At 43.9% G+C, this 9,841-nt stretch overlaps 2 protein-coding genes and 1 non-coding gene across 4 annotated transcripts; all 3 read right to left on the reverse strand.

Annotated features, from left to right (window-relative positions):
* Positions 1 to 1,272: 1,272 nt before the first annotated feature.
* Positions 1,273 to 5,984, reverse strand: LOC103706004. 2 transcript variants are annotated; one of them, XM_039132371.1, is made up of 6 exons: positions 5,676 to 5,984; positions 5,084 to 5,576; positions 4,619 to 4,958; positions 3,404 to 3,502; positions 3,203 to 3,317; positions 1,273 to 1,739 (listed from the first exon to the last, which is right to left on the reverse strand). In XM_039132371.1, the coding sequence occupies exons 1-6, from the start codon at positions 5,851 to 5,853 to the stop codon at positions 1,525 to 1,527; spliced, it is 1,440 nt and encodes a 479-aa protein (XP_038988299.1). In that variant the 5' UTR covers positions 5,854 to 5,984; the 3' UTR covers positions 1,273 to 1,524. The 2 variants fall into 2 exon arrangements, with proteins under 2 accessions (XP_038988299.1, XP_038988300.1); XM_039132372.1 differs by having other exon boundaries at positions 5,084 to 5,571; positions 5,671 to 5,969.
* A 278-nt stretch (positions 5,985 to 6,262) lies between these two features.
* On the reverse strand, positions 6,263 to 6,334 carry TRNAP-UGG. The gene has a single exon. It is a non-coding gene; the product is annotated as a tRNA-Pro (tRNA).
* A 240-nt stretch (positions 6,335 to 6,574) lies between these two features.
* LOC103699614 (pentatricopeptide repeat-containing protein At3g14730) lies at positions 6,575 to 9,380 on the reverse strand. Its single transcript, XM_008781631.3, has one exon. It carries the CDS (start codon positions 8,694 to 8,696, stop codon positions 6,801 to 6,803), a length of 1,896 nt encoding a protein of 631 aa, XP_008779853.3. The 5' UTR covers positions 8,697 to 9,380; the 3' UTR covers positions 6,575 to 6,800.
* Positions 9,381 to 9,841: the final 461 nt, after the last annotated feature.

Here is a 9,841-nt window from a genome sequence, read left to right on the forward strand (position 1 = left end):
ACTATCGAAGTGTACAGAAGAAAACTAATTTTCCTCAAGGAAAGACGAAATAGCTGTTGCTAAATCTAACCGAATTTGTTCTCTAACAATAGCTGTTCTCTGGTTTTCCTCAGTCGACAGGCATCAATTTGAATCTGGTTTTCAATAAAGAAAATGCCATAAGATAGGTTGCCTTCGTCACTCATATATGTGCTGAACACCAATTCGGTGCCTTTATAGTGGCCAAAACTATTGTGGAAAAGTTTGATCCAAACTTAATTCACCAGGGTTTGGCCCTGGTGTAATTATAACCAAGATCTCTGAGATTATTGGCAGCTTGTTTGATTGGTGAGGTTTTAACTTGTGAAAGTATGATTATTTTTTTTAATTAAAAAAGTAGAATTAACAAATAAGGGTACCTCTGTTTGCTTAAAAAGAAGAGGTAAAGATAATGTCAAAGAAGATGGGATGGAAACTTCATTTTGATCGCAATTTCCGACTTCCTGGTTTATGATACATGGACTCTGCCTGCTCCATTGCACTTCTGCTGTCCTTTAATTTTGCAAAATGGTACCAGAAGTGGGCAGCCCCAAGCTGTCGAAGTTAATGAAAACGATCCATAGTATCTTAAAACTAGAGCTCTGGTACGATTAGTAGATTGCCAGACTCTCTATCATGCCAGTTGTTTCTAAAATGGCTTAAGAAAATATTTAACAAAAAATGGCCAAGAGAAAAAGCTTATTCAAAAACACCCAACAGAGAGTATTTCAGTGGCAGAAGTCATATTCTATTCCCTGTCAGCTTGCCCCACTCATGGAGCAATATAAATTAACAGCCTGGTCTGAGCAATACAGACCTTCACAGAAAATGTAATCAGGCTGCAGACTGGTCAGCGCCGGAGTCGGAGGGGTAAGAGTGTAGGGTTGTAGCATGATGACAATTAAGAATCCAGTCAGGGTTAGTGGCATCCCAGAGGTGTCCATTTTATAGCTCTCATGGAGGACTGAACTCCTATTACCAAAAAAGCCAAAGGTAGTTTATCTACCTTAATGTTCAGTATCGATCGAAATCTGATTCTAAGTGTTCTTTCCTGATCATTTTATATATCCAAATCCTTGCCATGCACGTATATAGTTTATCATAACAAGCCTGTTTTAGATACTCAGATCATAAGAGTGTAAGATTATGTACCATGTTGTAGTAGGTCTTGCTCTAATTTTACTGTTTCTTTTGTGTATCTTATGGTCTGGGACTATGCATGATCACCTGCCAACAAGATTTCAGCTTCAGCTAGTCTCTGTAAGTAATCAAAATATTCTATTCTTATAAGATGGTAACACAGTTGCATCGAAGCCTTAAGATAGAGCAACTTATGAAGGACTAAAAATCGTTTGAATCTCAGTAGAATTTGATTGACCTCCGTGGCAAAAGAGAACCAGGGACAGTACTATCCCCTGCATACTATTGTTTCTATTGATTGATCAACATGTTGGGCTGAGTGCCAAAGAATTGCTTGTTTTCTACTAATATTTGTTGCTGCCATAGTCATGCTGCTGCTTGGGAGAACTGCCTGTCTGAAACTCCAAAAACTTTTTGAAGAAACCTTTCGATAGCCAATAGGAATTCTTCTACCCTTTCTTCGTGAGGCAAGTGCCCACAATTCTTGATTACTTCAAGGGTAGAACCTGGTATGGCCCATGATAGGCGCTCAGCATTCCAGGAAGGAACAAGGCGGTCAGTGTCACCAGTAATGATCAGCACTGAATCAAATCAACAAATAAGCCAACAAGCTAGTAGGTATTAGTAATGCAATCAGCATCATGCTTCTAACTGCTTAAATAGGTGCTTAAAGAAAAGTTCTAATTAAATTAAATATTTTAAACCACATCACAGTCTTCATCAGTCAAACAAGAGACCAAATGCCAGTTTTGTAAAATGGAAGTAATAACTAATGAGGTTTTCTCTGTATGCAGCATCTTTATTTGATAAAATATTAAAACAATAGAGACAAACTTGATTTAATCAGTTGAATTAGGGTTGCACTTCTTTCTAGAACTACATCCATATTCACAACTTTCTTCAACCTCCTAAAATTCAGTGGGACATACATCATCAGGTAATTTTTCTATGGCCCATTACCATACTCATCAAATTTGCCCAACCTGCATTTTTTGAGTTGATAGTGCCAATCAAGATATAGTAGCCATTCATCGATGATAAACAACTGAAACCCCCTTGAGAAATCATCTCGGCTTAACAACCATGTAAAGTTCAGTTAAATCACTTCAGAGATTGACTACATATGTATAGCATTATTATCTTATGAGGGACCATCATGCTTGACTCTGGTTCAGAATTTAATCAAAATCGCAATGGAGTTGGCATACAGTCAACCTTTCTGCTGGTTAAGTTTTGGCCAAGCAAGAGGAGACAGAATACAGCCCGCAGGAATAAGAAAAAGCTAGATGACCGTATCCATAGCCGATCAACTGACCCTAGTCAAGGAATATAATGGAACCGCATCAGAGTGAACTCAAATCCCTTGTATGCTCCTAACACACAATTGGATCATCTGGACTATCATTCTGATGGGTTATGATAGTTGTGAATACCTTTACCAAGTAACTCTGGGCCTAAACTCCTCAAAAAATTGACAGCACCTAATAAAAAATTAGAGCTTCTCCTTAAAGATTTAGCTAGTTGGATCGCGCAGGATGTGAATACTGAGGGATAATAAGTTCGTCACTCTTCATCTGAACTCTTTCCAGATTTAAGCAACCTTCCTAAGGCCAATTTTGAAAATGCCACTTGGCCTTCTAGGTCTCACAGGATTCCCCTAGAGTTGGTTTGACAAGAAATTTAGCACTAATTTAAGTCATGAGGCTATCATAAAATAATCTCAAACACTGATAGATAATACGCTGATCGATCTATAAAAACAATGTCGTATGTATTGAACGATATTGGTCAATAGAGCTTTGACGTATATGAATCCTTATGCAACTTGTGATAACATCATCTGTACTAGAATCCAATAATGCTACACCATGTACAATCATAAATATATATTTGAGAAGCCAATATATAATATGATCAATAATGATCAAAATTGAACAGCTTCATTACATGCATACTATTTAGAGCATTGCGGTACTACTGAATGACACAAACATTGGACTTAATATAAAACAAGTGGCTAAAGAGAAGAGTTTAATAGCTTTACCAGGGCATGAGATCTCAGCAAGTCTTTTAGTCAGTGGTGGTTTAGATGCAGAATCTGTAAGCACGGCTAAGGTGTACTCCAAAAGGGCCATTTCCCAACCCTTAGCTCTTAATGGCTGCATAAAAGCATGGACCCTTTGATTATATTTAATATTTGAAATTAGAAAAGCTGAAATCGTCACCTTACCTGGTAGAAACTTACCTTTGTATAACCTTGAAGGACATGATCTGTGATTTGGCTTGCATCAAACCATGCATTTCTAATAGCAAGTATACCAAACTTGTCCATGATCATCCTTAGCTGCAAACCACCAAGTATAGTATTTAAGTAATATCTCATGGATGCTCACAATTGCAGTAAACTGCTCAGCCAAATCAAGAAGGTGTAGTGCGGGAAATTAAGATATCGCAGGCATGGACAGCAATAACAATCTGATGTACAATATCCTTTTTTTTAATTTTTTGATGGAAGAATCTAATATGCAATATCATGAGAGATTTTTTATCTTTTTAAAATGATAAGGGCATCCATCTTCATCAAAAGCTTTGAGTAGTATTCAACAAGAGATATTGAAATCTGATTCTTTGCAGAAATGGACGAACCTTGTCAAAAATGGAATAAACTTAATAAGATGAGACACTAGCATGAACAGACTACAAAATTCATTTATTTATTTTGATCAAAAGATAAGGGCAAACCAATAACTCAATTCACAAAATTTAATTATGTTAATAGAAAGTTTCCTCATATAATATGTGATGACAGTTCATACTATAAAACCACTGATCAGGAAAAAACATCAATATGTTCATGAGTGAATAACCGTAATCTAAAATATCATCGTATAAGGAAATGCTACCATAGGTGGAAACTGGAATTTGAATTTCATGCAAAACATGGCATGCACTAAATAAGAAGACATTCTATGTGTAAAACCTAGGGCATAAATAATTATGTTAGATGAGTGGGGGATATTACAAAAAGTTTTGGAGTCACATAAGTAGAGAAGCAAGTGATGTGCAATCAATTTAGGTTTTATGACTTTCACTCAAAACAGGGGTTTTATGATAGCATGAAGCACTACGGTGCATTTGTAAGGAGAGGGATTCTTACATGTGTGAATAGCTGGAAGAGAGAAATGATGATATAGATCAACATTGTGAACATATACTTGAAAGATAGAATTCTTTTTTGACAAGATCAAACAGTTCACTCTCATGGTTGTAGCTGTTGCCATGGCAGATTACTCAAACATTACACTACAAATTAGATCAGTGCGTGATAAGAAAAATGCTCATTTCCATTTTTTATAGCTCCCTCCAATATTTTTCAGCCAATCAGAAATGTTAAATTTGTAACCAGACTAGAAATACGGTATGATGCATCAAACAAATACATTTCACTGCTTCTGCTTACCAGCATTACAGCAAAGGCAGACCGTAGAACTGCAGATACAGCTTTGACATAAAGTGAGCTAACCATATCCCTCATCCCTTTCAACATCCCAAAAGCCACCCCGATAACGCCCATACATAGCTTACATAAGGCCTTCCAAATCCTTACAGATGGATGCTGACGAACATTTAAATTTGATCCTCGATCTTCTATCTGGTTTCCTTTGTCCATTTCATTCTCCTTCACCACTTTCTGCGAAATAAGTGGCGCAACAATTGCTGGCGCGATAAGGATCAGTGCAGCAACCTTCTCAGGAGCTTCAAAGTATGTATTAACTGCTACAAGGCAACCAGCGGAGTGCCTGAGATCCCAATTTTCCTTTCAATCTTTGCAAGTTTTAGAATATTTTCTAAGATGACAATAGCTAAGTTCCATAGAAGCAAAAGAAAACATTACTTTCCTATCAACTAAGAGAACCGAACTTACCCCATTAGAATGGCTTTCCCGGCACCTAACAAGTCCATAAATGAGAGTGTGGCAAGCACAGAGAAAGCCATCGAGTATGGATTCAAAGGCCTGGCATCGTCACCACCAACAGCCTGCTGCCCCAAAACACTTGCCCTCGATGTCAGCCCAAAGGCAGGCCGATCAAAGGCAAGAACCTTGGAGCCAGTCAACCGTGCCAGAGGCTTCATCACCCGATCCCACGAGAACACGGAGGCCCCAAAGCCATGCAATAGAATCATGGGCAATCCGAATCCCGCAACTCCACTGCCCGTAACCTGAAAAGATTGCTCCTTTACCTCTTCTTCAGCCTCATGGTCGCATATCTTATGGTGTACCTGAACTCCATTGAACTCGCAAAAGAAGCTATCAGGGTCAGCTAATTTTTCCGGGTCTACCAGATCCTCCTGGTCGACTCCCGCCACGCTCCTCCTCCTCCTCCTCTGCTTCCTTTGGGCATCATCCACCAACTGTTCTGCCAAAAAAAAAAAAAAACCAGAAAACAGTAAATTATACTGTTATAGTGGGAAATATTTGAATTAAAGAGGAGAAAGAAAGAAAATTTTAACCTTACCGGGATAGTCAGCACCAGGACTGCTAATAGAAGCAGCTTTGGCGAGGAATTTGAAGTTATCGCGGAGGGAGGTGTTGGAAATGTTGGCGGGAAGGGTGGATTGGTGCCGGGAGCGGATAGGTTTCGGCTGAGGGAGGAGCGGGGAGAGGCAGGGGAGATGGCGAAGGGAGAAAAGCATCTCCAGTGAGGTGTGGTGGAGAGATGAGGAGAGGGTTTGGAGACTCCGGTGGGGCTCCGGCTAGGAGAAAGCCAGGAAGGGGGTTTACAGGGGGGGAAAGGAGGAGGAGGAGGAAGGTCCTCGGAACGGATAAGCAGTATCCTTCGCTTAATAAATTCTACGCCCTTTTTAGCCGTTGAAAAAACCTAGAAGATTAAAAATATACATATTAAAAGAAATAAAAAAAATAAAAATAAAAAAGGAAAAAATAAAAAAATTAATAAAAAAGAAATAAAAAAAGACATAACAAAAGGAATAGAAAAGAAATAAAAGAATAAAAAAATAAAAGAATAAAAAAGAATAAAAAATAAAAAAAATAAAAAAATAAAAAATATAAAAAATATAAAAATATAAAAATAGAAATGAAAAAGGGGCGTTGCGAGAATCGAACTCGCGACCTCTTGCACCCAAAGCAAGAATCATACCACTAGACCAAACGCCCAAGTTTTTGAAAGTTTAGGATTGTACTAACACAAGATTAACGTTAAACTTCAACTAATTTTTCCCTTAAATATTTCCATCTATGTGATTGTTGGAGGCACAGATCTCCGTGAGGATCAAATGAGAATTGGACCATTTACATAACACAATGATCTAAAAAAAACACAACCAATAGCATTTTAAATAAAATATCAAACAATCAATAATTGTTTTACAAATATTTTTTTAATCCAACAGAATAAACTAATTTTTCATATCATTTTTTCAAAGAAGAGCAAACAAAAAAAAAATACATGAGTGAAAAATTTATCAGATGGGGATAAAATTCCCCTCACTTGCAAAAATGAGGGTAAAACTAAAATCCGCCAAAGGTTCACCTCTTGCGACCCTATAACGTGACAGTGACAGTATCCGATTGACATACCGGAAGGCATATGGGAGGCTACGCCAGGCGTGAATACTAAAGATCACTCGCCATTGATGAACATCGCATCAGAAACTTCCCGGCTCTCTCTCATCCGTCCGATGAGCCCGTGCAGCGCCCTGTAGATCCCTTCCGCCTCCGGGTGGTTCCGGTCCCCAGTCACGAAGGCGTGCACCCCCTTCCCCGCCACCTCCACCCAGCTACACCCGGGCGCCTTCCTCACCCCGCGCCGCCTCATCTCCCGACGCACCTCCGCCACCTCCCCCCACCTCCCCGCCCCCCCGAGCGCGTTCGCCAGCAGAACCCACCCCCCGCTCCCCGCCGGCTCCAATCCCACCACCCTCTCCGCCGCCTCCGCCGCCCGCCCTGCCTCCCCCCTCGCCCGGCACGCCGCTAGGTACGTCCTCCACGCCCCCGCACCCGCCTCCCCCGCCGCCTCCGCCACCATCCGCGCCTCCTCCAGCCGCCCCGCCCGCCCCAGCATGTCCGCCACGCACGCCCAGTGCTCCGCCGCCGGCGCCACACCGAACTCTGCCCCCATCCGCCGCAGCACTTCCCGCCCCTCCTCCACCAGCCCCGCGTGGCTGCACGCCGCCAGCACGCCCACGAACGTCACCTCGTCCGGCGCTGCCATCCCCTCGAACAGCCGTAGCGCCTCCCGCCCCCGCCCGTGCGCTGCGTACCCGTCTATCATTATATTCCACGAGGCCAAGTCCCTCTCCGGCATTCCGTCGAACATTCTCCGCGCATCCTCCAGAGCCCCGCACTTGGCGTACATGTCCATCAGCGCGTTGTCGACGAACACGTCTCCTTCGCTATTCCTCATGCCGGTCGCGACCATGTACCCGTGGATTTCGCGGCCGAGGGAGAAGGCCGCCATCTGGGAGCACGCCGGCAGGACGGCCGCGAGGGTCACAGGGTCTGGCGGGACCCCGGCGCGACGCATCCGGCCGAAGAGCCGGAGGGTCTCCAGATGGTCGGCGGAGTACTGGCGGGCGGATATCATGGAGTTCCAGGAGAAGAGGTCCCTCTCCGGCATGGACTCGAAGACCTCCGCCGCCTCCTCCACGGCGTGGCACTTGCCGTAGAGGTCGATGAGAGCGTTGGCCACCGCCACCTCGGAGTCGTAACCAACTTTCATGGCAAACGCTTGGATCTTTCTTCCATTTTTCAGGTCGGCGGTGGAGGTGAAGACCGAGAGGATCCCGGTGACCGTGAATTTACTTGGAAGTATCCCTTCATGCACCATGCGGTGATAGTACTCGAGAGCCATGGCGAACTGGCCCCTCTGGGCGAAGCCATTAACCATGGCGTTCCAGAGGACCACATCTCTCTCGGGCAACTCGTCGAACACCCTGCGAGCGTCCTCCACGAAGCCTAATTTTAAGTACAAACGGGTCAGAGCACTCGAGGTGAAGACCTCTGTATCAAAGGCCGCCTTGAAGAGCTCGGCGTGGATCTTCCGGACCTCCGTCTGGGCGCCGAGGTCGGAGCAGGCTTTGATGGCGCAGGGGTAGGTGAACTCGTCGGGGGGCAGGGCGGCCTCGGAGCGGAGGCTGCGGAAGAGGAGGAGGGCATCAGCGGGGAGGCCGTTGGTGGCGAGGGCGGCGATGGCAGCGTTCCAGAAGAAGAGGTTGGGAGGGCCGGTGGCTGAGCGGAAGACGGCGAGGGCGTCGGCGGGGCGGGCGCAGCGGGAATAGAGGGTGATAAGGGCGGTGACGGCGAAGGGTGAGGCGTGGAGGCCGGTGGCGAGGAGGCGGGCGTGGACCTCCCGGGCCTTGGAGAGGTGGCGCCGAAGGGCGCAAAGCTGGAGGTGGGAGACGTAGGCGGCGAGGTCTGATCTGGGGCGGTGATGGGATCCCAATGGGTTGGGCGAGCGAGGGATGATGGTGAGAGCCGGGCTTCTCGTGATCAGAGAAGAGAAGGGTCTAACGTTCATTTGGGTGGCATGGCTTTCCGGGGGACATCGAGCCTTTGTAGATGCGGCAACGGTGGTTTTGAATAGGTCCGCGGCGGGAAAGAGCAGTGAGACCTTTTTTTTTTTTTTTTTTTTTTTTTTTGGCTAAAGCTGGTGTTTCATACCATACCGATACGAATACACCCAGTGAGACTTTTTTTTCCCCTCAAAAACGAGGGGATGGAAAGTAGCGCCCCATCCTCTCATTTTCTCAAAATAAGTTTTGATGGTAGATCTATGAGGATGGGAGCATAGAAGGACTCCAAATTTATAGTTGCCCGAGGTGGATACATCTTCGACAAGTTTGTCATTGGTGCAGAGCTGAAGCTACATGGGAGGGTATCTTCCATACTGTCCTGAGATTGGGCGCGGACCGTATTCATCTTGAGGATGATTCATCCACGGTCATCGACAGGATTCAGAGTGGGCTCAACCAAGTCGACCGACTTCTATTGCTTTGGAATATTTGTAGGTTCGTGGGGGTTGACCTCATTTCGAGCTACTCATGTCTTCTAGAAGGCGAATAATGCGGCGGACTAGGTGGCCTCATATGCTGCGCACTATTTTGGTGCTTTTCTCAGGAAAAGTTTTGAGTCCGCTCTTTTTCCTTTTTATGATATCCTCCTCTCTGATTTACTAAGTGTAATCATGCGCATCTAACGTGAGCCGCCGTTGTACAAAAAAAAAAAAAAAAAATTAGTGTATTCAAATTATTCAAGCCCCTAGTCGATACATCATTTGGTTGTCTTATTTATAATCCAAGTTAAACTTGAATGAGTTGCGTTTTAGGTCTAGCAAATCTTAGTTCATCTGGAGCTCGGTTCATCTGGATACCCTAGTTTAACTTGAATTATTCAAGTTTACAAAAATGAATAGGGCGTGACCATTGAAGCAATCTTAGTTCATCTGGAGCTCGGTTCACAAAACAGCGGATGCTGAATAAGGCTTACAAAAATGAACGGAGATTTGCTAGACCTAAAACGCAACTCATTCAAGTTTAACTTGGATCATAAATAAGACAAGCTCAGAAATCTATTGCTAAGTTGGGCTCAAACTTGAATATCCTCTTTGCATGATAAGCCTAGCTGAAGAAATGTACTATTTGGTTCGGCTCGGTTCATTTGCAT

Source organism: Phoenix dactylifera, chromosome 12, assembly GCF_009389715.1.
Source record: "Phoenix dactylifera cultivar Barhee BC4 chromosome 12, palm_55x_up_171113_PBpolish2nd_filt_p, whole genome shotgun sequence".
In the NCBI taxonomy this organism is placed as follows: Eukaryota; Viridiplantae; Streptophyta; class Magnoliopsida; order Arecales; family Arecaceae; genus Phoenix; species Phoenix dactylifera.

Bases quoted from the DNA above. Each gene is read 5' to 3' on its own strand.
- LOC103706004 (XM_039132371.1), bottom strand. From the start codon at position 5,853: ATGCTTTTCTCCCTTCGCCATCTCCCCTGCCTCTCCCCGCTCCTCCCT. The intron at 5,577-5,675 runs GTAAGGTTAAAA...TTTTTTTGGCAG, and splicing joins TCCTGGTGCTGACTATCCCG to AACAGTTGGTGGATGATGCC. The intron at 3,503-4,618 runs GTAAGCAGAAGC...GGTGGTTTGCAG, and splicing joins CTGCCTTTGCTGTAATGCTG to CTAAGGATGATCATGGACAA.
- LOC103699614 (XM_008781631.3), bottom strand. From the start codon at position 8,696: ATGAACGTTAGACCCTTCTCTTCTCTGATCACGAGAAGCCCGGCTCTC.